Genomic DNA, 16859 nt, shown 5'->3' with positions numbered 1-16859 from the left:
ATTGTTTTTAACCGTTTAAACCGCAATTACTTTTGCACCAACCTAATATAACTGAAAAAGAAAAAACAGATGAGGCAGAACAATGTTACTACTTATTTTTTCAGTGTAGGAGAGAAGAATAAGGAAATGTATTCATATTCACTCCATTATACAAGCTTCTAGGTGATTCTTTTGGATCTAGAAGTTGGATCATGGTGTCAATGGGATGAACTCCAAGGAACTCTAACAGTCCCGTTGGAAATATCCATTCACTTATTTATTCTTTCAATAGATGTTTCAGCCCTGAGTGAAGAAAAATGTCTAGACCTGGCCCCAACTCCCAGGAATTTTGTCTTAACTGGGAGAGACACACAGAAGCAAGCAGATATGTCCACAACCAAACTTGCTATAATTCTTCCAAACCTGCTGCTTCTGCCATCATCCCCATGTCCGTCAACCCTCACCCCCATACAGTCTGTTTCTCACACAGCAGCCAGAGGGACCCTCTTAAAACACACATCCCATCACATCCTCAACTCAAAACCTCCCAAGTTTTCCCATCTTCATAAAATGCAAACATCTCCCCCTGGGCTACTAGGCCCAATAATATCTGGCCCCTTCATGCTTCTTTGAACTATTCCTTATCGTCCCAATCACTCTTTCCTTTCCAGCCACACTGGTCCCTTTGCTGGTCCTCAAGTCATCAAGCAGTTTCTGCCTCAGGGGCCTTTGCTCTTGCTTTTTCCTGGGCCTGAAATACTTACCCCAGGCATTTGCAGAGCTGACTTCATTTAGGTCTCTACTTAAACTCACTACCTCAGAGATTAATTTTCTGGCAGTCAGCTTTCACTAGATTTTGCCACAATAACAAACCACCCCCCAAACCTTGGTGACTTGTACTAATCAACTTCTCACTCATGTTACACATTGACCATAGATCAGCTGTCGCTCTTCTGCACACATCTTCTTCATCCTGGGATCCTAGCTGAAGGGGCAACCCCATTTGGGACAGGCAGTTGTGGTGACCAAAGGAAAAAAACAATGGATGAGCCAGGTCACAACTTTAAAACATCTGCGCAGAACTGCCTTGAGTTGTCCCCTCCAAATGCAAGTCAACTGGTGAAACCTAGTTCACAGGCTCGCACTGGCTGCAAGAAACACTAAAGCTGTGAAGTTTTTGGTTTCTTGGGAAGAAAGGACACATAGGGGAAACTAGAGGGAGGGGAGTCAAAGTGTTGGATAGACACAAAGGAGGGATTTTGAAGAAATTCTTCCTCATCTCCTTACCCTGTCTTATTTTTCTACATAGCTTTCACCATCCCCTGGCATAGTACCTGTCTACTTTTAAAAATTATCTTTCTCTCCCCAACTCCCATTGAGCATGGGACCTCCAGGAGAGGAGGACTTTTGTCTCTTGATCACTGCTGTAACTTCAGCACCAAGGACAGGGCTCAGCACATAGTAGATGCTCAATAAATATGTATTGATTGAAAGATTCCAAGGAGCTAAGGACCATGGTGGGAGAGCCCAAGGTGCTGGGAGAACCAGAGGAGGGTGGTTTCAATGAGACTCACTCAGGGGTCATAAGTGAGGAGGGATCAGGGAGGCTGTCAGAGGAACCAGACAACCCCTTGGCTCAACCCACCCATTCCAACTGGCACCAGTCTCCCTTCCTCATGTCCTCACCCAGTCTCATCCAGACATGACACAAGACATTTTATTTAATACAGCAATTCTGACAGCATGGACACTTTGGCCTTCCCAAGCATTTATTGATCCAACTTCTCCCCTCCAGGAATACCAGCCACCAAAGGGCCTCCCCCTCCCATTGACCCTTGCCACATCCTAGCCCCATCCCTGAGGACCCCCCTTTTTCTTGACCTCATCTCTGACTCCATCCCTAACCTTCACCCCATCCCCGACCCTGGGCCCTGCTTTGACCCCACTTTTGAGCTTCTGTCATCCTTGTTATGTACAATTGTTCTGAACCAAGGCTCTAAGGGTTTGTTTTCAGACAGAGGCCCCATTCCATCTGAGAAGTCAGATGCCCAGCGAAGAGGAGGCAAAGTATGAGGTGAAGGGGGCCCCAAATCTGAAGCCCAAACATTGGCAGGGGAGGGAGGTAGCCTCTGACAATCCAGAGCTCTGAGAGGAGGCTAGAGTCACAGTAGCCAGGGAACCTGGGGAGGACGGGGAAACCCTGAGGGTGACAGCATGATCCAGAGGAGGAACATAGCAGCCACAGGTTCCTGATTCAGAGAATAACTCAGCAGCCCAGAAAACCAGCCAGAAAATTCAAAGCTTTCCCCAAGACCAGCCTCCATGCTTCCATTCAGAAATTCACATACATGTATCCAGGGTGATAGACGCCAAGCAGCAGAGGCCCCCACCGGGAGCTGTGTGCCATGAGGGGGCATCAGGTCCCAGCCAGAGAGGGCAGCAGGGACAGACCCCTACAGAATGGCCAAGCCCAAAGGGGGTTTTCTAAAAAGATATAGGGATGTCACAGAACAAGTTTCAGAGCTGCTAGTGGGCCTGGGGGCGACCATGGCTGGATGGACACAGCGGGAACCAGAAAGTCTCCAAACTCTATATGCGAATCTATAGCTCTCTGGGTCCCTCTGTTACATCTCAGTTCTCTCTTATCTTGCTCTGTCCTGTCCTTGTGTCTCTGTGTCTCTCATCTTTCTTTGTCTCTCATCTGCTGTCTCTCTCTCTCTCTCTCTCTCTCTCTCTCTCTCTCTGTCTCTCTCTCTCTTTTTCTCTCTCTCATTCGCTATCTCTGAGGGTGTGTCTTTCTGCATTTCTCTCTCATTGCTCCATTTCTGTCTATCTTGGTCCCTCTTTCTCCCTGCTGTGTGTTACTCCATAAAACCATGATCACCTTCAGACATGATGGTGTTCTCTGTATTAATCTGTTAATAGTCCATTTCCCTCCAGGATAAGTTGGGCTTCATGAAGGCAGGAACTTTTGTCTGTATTATTTCTGCTGCATCCCTGTGCCTGGAATACTGTCAGGTTCAATAAACAGATTTAAAATTGTTTTTATTGTGGTAAAATGCACATAACATAAAATGTAACACCTTAACCATTTTTAAGGACACAGATCAGTGTACTGGTGCATTCACATTGCTATGCAACCATCACCACCATCCATCCCCATAATTCTTGCAAAACAGAAACCGTATATCCATTAAACAATAACTCCCTTATTCGCCCCTCCCCCCAGCTCCTGGCAAACACCTCAATAAATATATGTTGAATGAAGAATAAATGAATCATCATTCTCACCCACATTAATTAGTATTTGATAACTGCAAAACATCAATAATAGTTGTTATTGTTATAGCTACTGTTTCTTGAGTACAAACTACTGTATATGCCACGCATTGAGCTAAGCAGTTCTTTGTTTAAACCTTACAAACCGTCCTGTGAGGTGAGTACTATTATCACGTCCATTGTTCAGATGAGGAAACTGAGGTCCCAAGAGGGGCAGCAACTTGTCCTATACGAGCCCAAGCCTTGTCTGGCTCTAAAGTCCACGGGGGTTACGCCCAGTTGGTCGTTAAGAACTTAGGATCTAGCCCGACTGTAATTTTGAATCTCAGCTCTGTCACTTATCGGCCGGCCGTGAGCTTTAGAAAGTCACTGAATCTCTCTGCGTGCTTCAGTTTCCCCACCTGTCAAGTGGGGAACCGCATATTAGAAGCGTGCTCCTATCAGCACTCACCTTCTAGGGCTATTGCGCAGATTAAGTCAGGTCCCAGCAGTGCCAGCGCAGACGCAGAGGGAGTCCCCATTGACTCACCGGGAGGCGGATCCAGGTCACCTCCTCAGGGGCTTTCCCACCCAGGCTCTGGTGGCCTAGGGGCTTCCTCGGTAGGAGCTAGTGACACGGCGCAGGCAGAGTCCGCGGACGCCCGCCGAGCGAGGAGGAAGGAGGCTCTCTCCGGCCCAGCGGCCCGACTCCCGGAGAAGCCCCAGAATGGCCAGAGCGGCTTCCTCGGCGTGGCCGCCGCTGCTGCCGTCGTTGCTGTCGCTGCTGTCGCTGTGCTGGACGCCCACGGGAGCCGGTGAGTGACCCCCGCACAGGGGCCCGGGTGAGTCCCCGGGCGCCTGCTCTCCGTCCTCCTGCCCAGGCACTCGGCCTCCTGGGTGCCCGAAGGCTGAGGGCGCTGCCCTTCCCCATTGATTTCCCTTCACCCCAGAGCTAGAGGAATCCTTCCGGCTGTCAGTTCCTTCTCCCAACTTCCTGGAAACCACATGATGACCACAGAGGGTGACTAGTGGGGTTCCCCTCCCCCCATCTGAGCCAAATGTCTGGCTCTACGGGCATAGCCGTTCATTCATTCATTCATTCATTCATTCATTCATTCATTCATTCATTCATGTATGCATGCATTCAGCCCACACACGTTTACTGAACACCTAAACAGCTTTAGGCATTAATACCTGTGTGAGCTCAGAAGTTACCTAAGCTCCCTGTTCCCATAAAATGTGTTATGGGCGTGGGAAATCCTACCTACCTTGTAAGACTGTTGTCTGGGAAAGATGCTGAGCAATGTTGAATGCACTCGGGAAGAACAATAATGATGATAATAATAATTCATGTGAACAATAATAATACCGAATGCCGACTAGGGAAGCCAGAGACCCTCATCTCAGCATGTGCCAAAAGGTGATTCCCAGAACACTGGGCACTTCTCCAAAAAAGAGGATGCCTCTGTGGCACCGAGAGCCACCAACCTAAAGCCCCTTCAGGAGAAACCCAGCATGGATCCTATTGTGACCCCATTTCCAGATGAGGAGACTGAGGCACAGAGGGAAGTAACTTGCCCATGGCACCCAGCAGGAAATAGAGTTAACAGGGAGCTGCTTCTCTACCACAGCAGGAGAGTAGGGGGCCCAGCACCCTGGGTGCAGGGTGGGCCAGGCCCGGGTCTGAACCCAGGCTCTGCCCCTCATTTGCTGGTTAGCCCAGGCAAGTTGCTTGGCCTTCCAAGGCTCACTTGCCCCCTCTGTCCAATGGGAAAATACTCAAGGATAAAAGCACATAGCTCATGCAGCTGTGGAGAGAGTTGGAGGGAGCCACATGTAAGGGAGTGACTCAGTGCCTGGCTCAAGTGTGGCAATTATACAGGAGGAACACACAAAGAGAAAGGCCACTTGACCCAATTTCATCCTCATGGCAGCCTTGCTAAGGAGGAGACTTTGCCCTCTGGTGGAGGAAGTCACCAGAGAAGGAGACTCACTTGTCCAGAGCCGCACAGCATGTCAATGGTAGAGCTGGCATTCAAACTCAGACTAGCATGCTCACCACTCCACATTTCCCTGTGTCCAAAATGTCCCCTCCGCACACACAGTGCACTCCAATTACCCCTGTCCACTGCGTACCTCCTGGCTTCGCTTCCTCATAATAGCAATAGTTATAATATTCACCTTTTAGAACCCTTGGCAGGTGCTAACCCCTTTACATAGATTTCATCATTTAGTCCTCCCAACAACTCTATTAAGTTATAACCATCCCCATTTTACAGATGAGGAAATTGAGGCTCAGAGGAGGGAAAGCACCTAAACAAAGGGCCACAGTGAGTGGCAGGACTAGGGTTCAAAGAACTTAACTCCCTTCCACCTTCTCCATTACCCTTATTATTAATAATAAGAATGCATAGCATTTTGGGAATTAATATCAATAAGAGCCAACACAGTTGAAGACCGACTATGTGCTGGAGCCCTAAGCAGAAAAATTTTCCTGTGGAGCCAGGTGGATTAGAGGTCAGGCTCTTGAGTGCAGGTTCAACTCCGACCTCTGCCATTTATCCTCTGTGTTGTCTGGAGCAAATGACTCTGGGCCTCAGTTTCCCCATCTATAAAGTGGGACTGACAGCAGTGCTTGCCTCAAGGAACTGTTGAAGGACAAAATGATGAGAGATGTGTGAAGCACTCAGAACAGCCCCCAATTTGTGTAAGCAACCTGTGAGTGTTAACTGTTATTAGTCCCATTTTACAAACTAGGACAAAGAATCAGAGAGGTTAAGCAACCTGCCTGAAGCCTCACAACAGAGATCTGAAGGGATCCAAAACCCTTGAGCTACAATCGCCCCTCTTCTTGTGCCAGGATCCCCTACAAATATTCTCCCAAGCCCTGTCCACACATCAATAATAATAATAATAGTAATAATAATAATACCATATTTCATGGATTCTAAGACCTAGAGTTTCTTCCCCTTTTCACTGCTCTAAATCAGAGATACTCAGTGAGCCTAACCACTGACAGTGAGTCATGCTGTAAATTTTTTTAAAAATTGCATCTCAAAATTGATGACACTGGGGTGATTTTAAAAAAGTCCTAGATCTAGATAGTGGTGATGGTTGCAAAACATCATAAATGTAACTAATGCCACTGAATTGTACACTTTAAGATGGTGTAAACCGCAAATTTAATTTTTTAACCACAATTTTATAAATCGGTGATGCTGAGATCGAGGAAATACGGTAATAGCAAAATATACGACTATCATGGCCCAGTGAAACAGGGCCCACCCGGTGGCAGACACAGTTCAGCCACTCTCACTCTCGCCCTGCCCGGGTCGGGACTCGACTCCCCCTACACACTCTCCCTACAGCCTCCTGGGCGCCCGCCCCATCCAGATCCGGGACCCCCAGGTCTCACCCGCCCCCTCTCTCCGTTTTCCCTCAGAGACGGAGACCATCGTTGTGCAGGCGCCACCCGACGTGCGCGGCTTCCTGGGCGACAATGCGACGCTGCAGTGCAAACTGCACACTCAGGAGCACAACGTACAGGTGACGCTGGTGACGTGGATGCGGCAGGACCTGGAGGGGAGACCCCGCAGTGTAGCCGTCTTCCACCCGACCCGGGGCCCCAGCTTCCCCTCGCACCCCAGCTTCCCGGAACCTGGTCGCTTGGAGTTCGTAGCCGCCAGGCCCGGCGTGGAGTTGCTGGACGCTACTCTGGCCGTGAGGGGGCTGCGCGCGGAGGATGAAGCCAACTACACCTGCCACTTCGCCACATTCCCGCAGGGTAGCAGGAGCGCCAGTACCCGGCTACGCGTGCTGGGTGAGCGTGGAAGAGGGACACGAAAGGGAGGAGCTTGAGGGGTGCAGGGAAGTAAGCAGAAAGGGCAGGGCCCTGGAGAAAGTGAGATGGCCTCCAGAGCAGAAATCCTGTGGGGACAAAAGAAGGTGGTAGGTGACTGCGAAGCCCGGATTTGCATCCCAGTTCGCCACTACAGGCTTGGGCAAGTGGTTTCATCCCAGATGCTCCTTTGGTCACCTGTAAGATAGGGTTGGTGATGAGAGGGCTGCCCTCCCTCCAGCAAGCTGTCCTGAGGGTCTCTGGAGTGTCTCCAGGTGACCTGCTTAGAACAGAGGCCCATGTGACTCCTCATAGTTGTCAGCTGTTGTCACTCCCTTTGGCGAGGAAGGGAGAGTTGAAACAGACTACAAGGAATGGTGCTTTCCCCAGTGGGGTCCCAGCACCCTCCACTTCCATCATTGTCCCCGAATCATGGGTTCATTTTCATGAGCACAAGGGAGACTACAATAGGCCCTCCTCTTGGAAATTGAGTAAGAAGTCTTTGTGCCTCAGTTTCCTCATCTGTGAAATGGATATTGCTATGAGGATGACTCAGAGCTGACATTTATTTTTCCCTTATGTGCCAGGTTAAGTGCTTGGAGCTGTGCCAAAGGCAGCTCTGGTCATTTCAGCAAACCCGGGACTTCAGATATCATGGTTTAGGATGATGGTAAAACAACACCAGTGAGTTAAATTAAAGAGAAATCATCAGTAAATAATAACCCAGGTAATGATAAGGAAGGAACCCAGTGAAGCCCCAGGTCTGCAAATAACCAGAATGATGGTTAAGACATGGTCAGGATGGTTTTAGAGTGAGACAGACCTGGAGTGAAAGCCCAGCTGTCACTTAAACCTTGAGCCAGTCACTTTTTCTCTTCACCTCCAGGGCACAGCTTAGCCCTCTCAGATGAGGAGTGACCTGTCCCTTTTTTTCCTCTCCCCAGCCCAGCCCCAGAACAAGGCTAGTACCCTGGAGGTCCCACTCCGCCTGCTCAGCCAGGAGCCTGTGCCCATGGCCCGCTGCCTCTCCACAGGAGGTCGCCCGCCTGCCAGCATCTCCTGGTCCCTGGATGGGAAGGCCAATACCAGCCAGGTACCAGGACCCCTGCCTGGCACATTCACTGTTACCAGCGACTTAACCTTAACACCCTCAAGCCAAATGAACCTGAAGAATGTCACCTGCACCGTGAAGCACGAGAGCTTTGAGGAGCCCATCCAGCTGCCTGTGATTCTCAGAGTGCCCTGTGAGTGTTCCCAAGGGTGAGCAAGGGCAGGAGCCACGGCCAGGCTGCTTCCACCCCCACCCCCTCGTCCACACTGACTGCCCTGGGCCACAAACAATACTGCCCTTCATTAACTATACCAGCTTCTTAGGCCCCATCAGTGCTGCTCCCCACTTTGCCAGGCTCCCCCGGCTACTGTCTGCACTGACACCCACACTGTCCGTACTGGCTCCCTGGAGCACAGGCTACACACACCACCTACACCTGCTTCCCTGGGCAACTACCTACGCTGACCTTGCCCTCAATGCTACACTGCCTCCCCCATTGTCTTCACCAACTCCCTTGTCCATTTTCTATATTGCCTTCCTACTGTCTACACTGGCTCCTCTGGACCACAGATAGCACGACCCCCATTGTCTATACCAGTCATTTAGGCCACCAACTCTGGGGAGATGTGTTCCCCCTGTTTTCTAAACTGCTCCTGTGACCACTGTCTACACTGTTCTCCTAGGCACTCCCTCATACCGCCCCTCAACATTGTCTACACTGGCTCCCCTGGAGAACCGTCTACACTACCACCCCCCGCCAGTGTAGTCTTCACTCCCCTCTGCCCCAATATTGTCTACACTGGCTCATCTAGGGGCTACGTCTTCCCATCACTGTTTACACTGAATACTCCCCGACCCCCCTGGCAGTTGCTATACTGATCCCCTCAGGCACTGTCAACACTAGACCCCCTCGATATTATCACTGGGTCTGAGGGAAGAGGGGATCCACACTGACTTCCCCCACCCTCCCTCCAAAAAGAAACACTCTGTCTCATTGGCCTTCCCCCTGGGGAATTTGAAAAGTTCCCTGTAAATCACATCTGGGATGGATGAGCAACAGGCTAAAAAGCAGAGTCATTCAGGATTCTTTCCTGCAGGACTTGACAGAGCCTTGAATATGTCCTGTGTGCTATGAGTCTCCAAGAGGCCTTTTCTCACAGGACATCCAAGACACGGCCAGGACCTGGCTACCCAGAAAAATGAGTACAGAGGCCAGGCCTGAGAAGCACTCTCTGCACCCAGCTACCTCCCACCACTCCAAGAACCCTCAGGCTTCTGTGAGGGAACCCTTTGCCGCAGACTCCTCACAGGCTTCTTTAACTTGGGCTGTTCCCAAAACCCGCTGAGGCTTTTCACTGTTGTGACATGAATCCCACCTATCTGTAGGCCCCTCTGAAGACTCCCTGTCTCTGAACTTGTGTGTCTGTTTCTCCCAGACCCCCCTGAAGTCTCCATCTCTGGTTATGATGGCAACTGGTACCTCGGCCAAAGTGAGGCCACCCTGACCTGTGACGTCCGCAGCAACCCAGAGCCCACAGACTATGAGTGGAATACGTGAGTCCTGGGTGGCTCTGGACCCCTGGGTCTGAGGGAGGAAGGCCTCGTCATCTGGGTCTGAGGGAAGAAAGACTGCAGGCTGGATTCTGGGATCTGAAGGAAGGGGAGGGGGTGCAGGAAAGTACAGAGAGAGAGAAGTTGACTTGGGGCCCCAGGAACATTTCTGCATTGCATGCGCAGAGTTTATGAGGGGGTTAGTCCAGGTTCACAGATACACCTGCTCTTTATGGCAAGCCTGCTGTGTGCCCGGTACTTACAGCATCCCATGTGGTCGCCGTACTCCAGGCACAGTCAGCATTATTGCCATGCCTGGGTTAAAGATCAGCTGGGCCCCCACAGGGGCCATCATTTGCCCTGGTCACACAGCAGAGGCGGCTCTCCAATTGGCATCTGACTCCAAACCCAGTGCCCTCACTTCTGGGCTGTGCCACCTCCCCCGTCACCTCCGTCATCTCTGGAGGAGCAAAGACTGTCCCCAATCTCTAGATAAGCAAGTTGAGGCGCAGAGCAATCAGAAGATTTCCTCGAATTCATACCAGCCCTGGGGTTAAGAATGGAGGAAGAAAAGGGCAAAGGGGTCAATTGTTTGACGTGATTTTTATTGGGCCTTTTTCCTTATTATAAAAGTGACTTATGACCATTGTGGAAACATATGACAATACAGTTATGAACAAAAAGAGGAATATTGCACCTATAGTCAAATATACCCAGCCACCTCCAGAAATATCCACTGTTGCCCTTTTCTATATCTTTCCTGTCTTTTTCTCCTGCGTTTCTAAACAAAAACTGTGCTGTCTGCAATTTTGAAACTTTTCCTCTATCTCATGAACACCTTTCCATGTCAAGGCACATAGTTTCACATCCCCATTTCCCCAGCATTTTGTCAGGGCCATTTTCAAACATACAGAAAAATTGTAGGAATTTTCCAGTGAACACTCGAAAACACACCACATGGATTCTCCCGCTAACATTTTGTTGTTTTATCCCCTTTCTGTCCATTGGTGCATCCCTCTCTCCATCCATCAAACAGTCCATATCTTCTATGCATTTCAAAATGCCCACAGCCCCTTTTGAAAGCTGCTGGGCTTCCACCAAATGTGCATGACATCGATTATTGAACCAATCCTGAATGTGGGGTACAGAAGTGCTTTCCCGTTTTCATCTATGTAAATGCGCTAGTGGTGAACCTCCTTGTATACCCACCTCTGTGGATAGCTACAGTCGTTTCTCAATTGTCTGTGAAAGGACTTGCTGGTCAGTGGTTTTCCACTGGTGTCGACAGACGGCACGTTTGCAGGTCTGCCTCAAAGCACCATCATTCAGGCTCACGAGCCACGTGGCGGGGTTTCCTCCCCAGCTCTGCAGATGCCCAAACCTCCATGCCTCGCCCTCCTCCATCCATTAAACCGATGTTTCTTGGCTGCTTACGACGTGCCAGATGCTATTGCCCAACATACCTTGGTGAATAAAACAGACCAGATTCCCTCCCCTCATGAGGCTCCCATTTCAGAGGGGGAAGAAATAATTAGATAACTTGGTAAAGCACATAACGCTGTGGAAAATACAAAGCAGAGGAGAGGGATAAAGAGGGGGTCACTGCCGTTGAAATAGGGTGGCCGAGGAAAGTGTCGTGAAGGCGTCCTCTGAGCAGAGGCCTGAAGGAGGTAAGGATGAGCTATGCTTGTCCCTGGAGACAGGGCCTTCCAGGCAGAGGGAACAGTGTATGCAAAGACCCTGAGGTGGGAGTGTAACTGGATTATTTGAGAATCAACAAGGGGAGAGTAACAGATAATGTGGTCAGTGGTATCGGGGACCAGCTCATGTGGGACCTGTGCTGTAGGAATGACTGCTAATGACTCTGAGCGAAGTGGGAGGCACGGGAGAGCTCTGAACAGAGGAGCGATGTGAGCACACTTAGTTCTAACAAGATTGTTCAGGCTGCTGAGTGGGGGACAAAGTTGGGTGGGGAACGAGGGTGGAAGCAGGGAGCCCAGTGAGAAGGCAGCCATAGTAGCCCAGGGGTAGGACGATCGGATCAGGATGGTGACTGGGGAGGCGCTCAGGAGTGGCTGGATTCTGGGTAGATTGTGAGGGTGGGGCAGACAGGATCTGCTCATCGGTTGCATGTGGGTGAGAGGGAGAGTCAGGGGAACTTCAGGATTGCTCTGAACTTACATCATAGATGGCATGGGGGTTTCTGTATTCCTGGCACACAGTGAGTGGCCCATCACCTGTCACTGGAGGCCTCCAGCAGATGTCACTTCCTCACTCCTCTGTCTCTCCCAGGACCAGGGGTTCCCTGCCATCCTCTGCTGTGACCAAGGGCAACCAGCTCCAGATCCATCCAGTGGACGAATTGATCAATACGACTTTCACCTGCAGTGTCACCAATGCCCTAGGGACTGGCAGGGCAGAACTGCCCATCCGGCTCAGAGGTGAGGAGCCCCCTGGGTGGGGAGAACAGAGGAACCAAAGGAGGTGGCCACAGCAGGATTCCCTCTGAGGGAGGAGTTTGGCACTTGGAGGCACCTGGGTAAGGGAGTCACTCAGCCACAAGAATGCTGTCTGACTCCCATCCTTCCCCTGCCCCCTCATGAGAAGACCAACAGGGTTTACTCTCTGTTAACCCAACATTTGTACCATTGGAACCCTTGTACAGCCACTTGGGCACACCCCTCTGCAAACCCAGGCTGGGGTAATTGTGGGATGCCTCATCCTCAGGGACTCAGGAAGGCCTTTCTTTCCAAGTGTATTAGGCAAAACTATCAGTTGCAGTTGATAGAAGCACAATTCAAAATAGTTCAAGAAAACAAGGGGACTTTATTGAAAATGCACCTTCAGGCATGGTTAGATCCAGGAACTTCAACTGTGTAACCCAATGACTTTTCTTTACCTCTTGTGTCTCTATGCTGCTTTTCTCTATGCTGGCTTTATTCTCAGGCAGATTCTTCCCTCAGGGAGGCATGATGGCCCTCAACAGCTGCCAGCTCACATCCCACTAGTTTAATAATCCCAGGGGAAAGAATGCACCATTTTCAATAGATCTAGCCAAAGTGCCAGGGCTGGCTCTCATTGGCTCAACTTAGGTCATAGTCCCCCTATGAACCAATCACAGCAGCCGGAGAGAATGGCATGCTCTGATTGGCCAGACGTAGGTCAAAGTCCCGTCCTAGGAGCCAGAACCATATAGACTGAGGGAGGCAAAGTGGTAGCTTCTCAAAGGAATGATGGGTAATGTTTGCAGAGCAGGTGAAAACCCCAAAAGCTCTGAACCTAAGTCCCTGCTTTCTTCCGTTCCAGAGGTTCCTTCCAGGGAGCAGTCACACTCGGCCTTGTCTCCTGCGCTTGTTGTTCTGATTGTGGTTGTAGTACTGATTATAGTTCTGATCCTGGTGGTGGTCCTGATTTATCGCCGGTGCTTCAGACAATCTCGTGAGTCCCCTCCTCTTTGGCACATTCCCGGCCTGTCTGCCATGAATGAACATCACCACAGCCGCCTTAATTGAGCACCTAGTATGTGCTGGGCTCTGCGCTAAGCCTTCCACACAGTGGCCTCTCTCTGAATCCTCACCCCAATCCCATGAGGTTCCCCATTTTACAGACAAGGACACCAAACACCGAGGGAGTCTCGGTCATTGGATCATTGATTCATTTTACAAATATTTAGGGAGTCAGGACAGATCCTGTAGGGCTTTGAAGGCCACAATAAGGACTTTGGCTTTTAATCCAGGTGACACAGGAGCCCCTGCCGGGTAGGATGGACTAAGACTTAATCTTCCACACCCCCACCTCCCAGCTTTCCCCCATCTGCCTTGCTCAGGAGTGATGCCCTAGCTGCTCTCACAGAAAGGAGGGGGTGGCAGGAACTGGTACTCTGAACCCCGGCTCTAAAAGGGCCTGAGGGTCTCTTACCTCAAGGGCTTTGCACAGGCTGTTCCCCTGCCTGGAGCACCCTCCCTGTGGCTCCCTCTGGAGAAGTCCTTTGGCTAATTCTGTAATCAGAAGAACTGTAATTTGTTGAGCACTTTCTATGTGTTGGACACTTTCTGGGCACAGCCCCCTTGAGTGCTCACAACTACCCCGCAAAGCGAGTCCTGCTGTGAGCTCCACTTTACAGATGAGAACATGTTACCTGCCAATCAGCACACAGCTGGAAAGTCGGGACTAGGAGGCAGTTCTGTTGGCTACAAAGCTTGTTTCCTCAACCACTAAACAAAACTGCCTCCTCTCAACCCAGCTGGAGGGCCCCTCCTCCAGGAAGCCCTCCCTGATCCTCCAGACTGAGCCAAGCACCTGCTCTGGGCTCCCTTACCCCAGCCTTGCCCACTCCGGATCATCACTGTGTGGGGACTTGTTTATCTCTCCAGTGGACTGTGAACCCCAAGAGGGTAGAGCTAGAATAGTCATAGTCACGGCTGTGTCCTTTCACCCCTACCACTAGGCCGGGCATAAGGGTGGCACTTGAGTAAGTGTTGGCTGAATATGTCATCTCCAGAGCCGGGCTGCCTGTGCCTGGCACCTCACTCTACTTTTTTATCAATTGTGTCACCATGGAAAAATGACTTATTCTCTGACTCAGTTTCCTCATCTGTGAAATGGGAATAACTGTACCTGATAATCCAGAAAAAGCACTTAGTGCAGCATTTGGCACATTGTAAGTCACACACTGGGTATCTATAAGCTATGATTATTATTGCTATTATTACTATTACGATTATTAATATAAGCTCCATGAGAGCAGAGATTTTTGTCTGTTTTGTTCACAGCTATATCCCCAGCTCCTAGAATACACCTGGCACAAAGTAGACATTTCCTATTTGTTAAATTAACCCCTGTTTGATGGGTGAGGAAAGCAAGGCATAGAGAAGTTAAGTCAATTACCCAAGGTCACAGAGCTCCTAAAGGACAGAACTGAGGTTTGAACACTTCCACCTACCCCAGTCCTGTTTTACAAATGTATAAACCACTATGGAAAGAGGCACCCCCATGTCAAGAGGAGAGATGGGACTTAGAATTTCAGAGCTGCAGCCACCAACATGTGTCTCCTTCCCATGCTTTCCAGCATAGTCACTCATCCCTGACAACTTCTCTTCCTGTTTCCCCAGGTCAGAGACAATGCAGCCGCTCTGCTAATGCAGTAAGTGTGGTGGTGGGGCTCCGAAGGGTGTGGGGGTCTGCATGAACCACACACTCATTGCTGTGGGCTTTCCCAAAGGGATAGTCATTTCTGGGCACCCACAGCACTTAACCGAAAGCCAGCGTGGCATTGGGAGCCAGGTCCTGGATCTTTTCTCCAAATGCCTTGAGCAGTGGTTCCCAACCCTTCCTGCTGGGCACAACTCCCTGTAAGATTTGCTAAAATGCAGGTTCCTGGGCCTGCCTCCTGAGAATCTGGTCTGGTGGGTCTGTGCTGGGCCCTGGCATCTGCATTGTCATAGGTGCCCCTTCCCTCCCCTGTCATGACAACACCTTGAGAAGTGCTGCCCGGGCTCACAGGGAGATGGGAGGGGACAGGCCTGAAGTTCTTCGCAGGATGGGCTTCAGAGGGCAGGTTTTGTCTGAAAGAGCTCTGAGGCTAAAGTGTGAATATCCTCTTTCTAGCGTGTCTCCTACTCAGTTGTGAATGGTAATGCCAGCTCTCCCCAAGAACTGCCGACAGCAGGCACAAGGTGACAGCATCAGTGCCGAATGAAGGAAGCAACTAGAGCTGGTAAGGATGTATGCCTCGCAGCTGGACCCCACTCCAATGGATGAAGTCTCCCTCCAACAGGACAGAACACCCTCTGTGCCAGACCTCAAGATGTCTCCTCTGTTCTGCAACGCAGTGGGTGGGTATAAGCTCAGGGGTCCCCAAGCCCACTCTCAGGTTCAGTCTGTTCACTAAGGACTCACAGAACTCAGGCAAGCTGTTACACTCAGGTGAAAGCACAAGGTGAAGATCAGCAGTGGGAAAAGGCGCGTGGAGCAGAGCCAAGAGAAACCTGGCACGAGCATCCAGTTGCCTACTCCCAGTGGAGTCATACCACAGTGTAATGCCATGTCACAACAATGACATGTCACAGTACACCCAGAGTATTGCCAACGAGGGAAACTCACCCCAGACTTGGTTTCCAGAGCTTCTATTGGGGGTCGATCATGTAGACGTCCCTGACCACCGATGCAGCTGACCTTAGGCTCAAGCACCTCCATAGGTCAAGTCAATACTGTGTGGTCCAAGGCCCCACCGTAAACCACAGGGTCAGCACAGAATACGCAGTCCTGTAAACCAAGACTACTATCAGCCGGAATACTCCAAGGGCTTAGAGGTCACCTCTCAGGGCTAAGGACTGAATCTCTCTCTGGGCGAGGTTAACCCTTTCCTGCATGGTGGGGCCACACAGGATGTTCCAACTGTCAGAGAATTTTGGTAAGAATTTGTCCTCTGACCTTGAGCTTCCACATCTCCACACCAGTCAAATCACTGTGTTTACAAGCAACAGTCACTGACCCCAGAAGAGAACGAGAAGCTGGAACTTGGGCTGCCTGGGGCTGTCTGAGGAACAGGAATATCTGGTGGATGTGAACTTGGAGTTACCAGTCCCAGGCACCTTGTGCCAAGACTCAAGTCCTGGCAGAGCATCTGTAGTCAGCGTGCTACGGTTGATAGAACCCCGGGGCATGGGGCCCAGTAACCCACCAAGGCTGTTGTTGCCAAAAGATGGAGGAAGAGACGCGGTGAGAGCAGCTACACAAGACACATGCTGCCCTCAGACTAGGATGGATGCAGCCCAAGACCCCGGAGGCAGAGCTGCTCAGCTGCAACGGACATATTTAATTGAAGATGGTTTATGATCACCAGAATCCCTCTTACAGCGAGAAGTGTTTGCTGTGGAATATACCTTAGGGAGATAAGACCTTGGGTCAGGGTGCTAAACCAGAGAGCAAAGTGTAAGCTGCTCTGCAAGAGATAACCAGGATTTGAGATTCACATAAAGAGTGAAAACAGGATGGGGAGAGACAGGAACCAAGAGAATGGGATGGGGGAGGGGTGGAGAGGCACCTAGGCCAGTGGAGCTCCCAGGCACTATGGAGACAAAGGGGACACTGGTTGCCTTGCTGCTATGGAAAGTCCTTGTCTGTTTCTAGCCCCAAACACTCATTAAACCTTATTTATTACACATCAAGTGGCTGTGTGCA

General features: G+C 50.5%; 1 protein-coding gene and 1 long non-coding RNA gene across 3 annotated transcripts in view; one reads left to right on the top strand and one right to left on the bottom strand.

Annotated features, from left to right (window-relative positions):
- Positions 1 to 3848, bottom strand: part of LOC141567437 (uncharacterized) — a 21771-nt gene extending 17923 nt beyond the window's left edge. For both annotated transcript variants that reach the window (XR_012490023.1, XR_012490024.1), the window contains exon 1: positions 3710 to 3848. This is a non-coding gene — a long non-coding RNA (uncharacterized LOC141567437). The remainder of the gene's footprint in view (positions 1 to 3709) is intronic.
- LOC109459947 (poliovirus receptor homolog) lies at positions 3617 to 16859 on the top strand. Its single transcript, XM_019754902.2, has 8 exons — positions 3617 to 4052; positions 6680 to 7057; positions 8020 to 8319; positions 9563 to 9680; positions 11970 to 12118; positions 12984 to 13115; positions 14789 to 14820; positions 15285 to 16859. Exons 1-8 carry the CDS (start codon positions 3965 to 3967, stop codon positions 15354 to 15356), a joined length of 1269 nt encoding a protein of 422 aa, XP_019610461.2. The 5' UTR covers positions 3617 to 3964; the 3' UTR covers positions 15357 to 16859.

The sequence above is a fragment of the Rhinolophus sinicus genome, linkage group LG11 (assembly GCF_036562045.2).
Source record: "Rhinolophus sinicus isolate RSC01 linkage group LG11, ASM3656204v1, whole genome shotgun sequence".
Classification (NCBI taxonomy): domain Eukaryota; kingdom Metazoa; phylum Chordata; class Mammalia; order Chiroptera; family Rhinolophidae; genus Rhinolophus; species Rhinolophus sinicus.
Note: the sequence above shows the minus strand (reverse complement) of the source record. Positions and strands in the feature narration are given on the sequence as shown.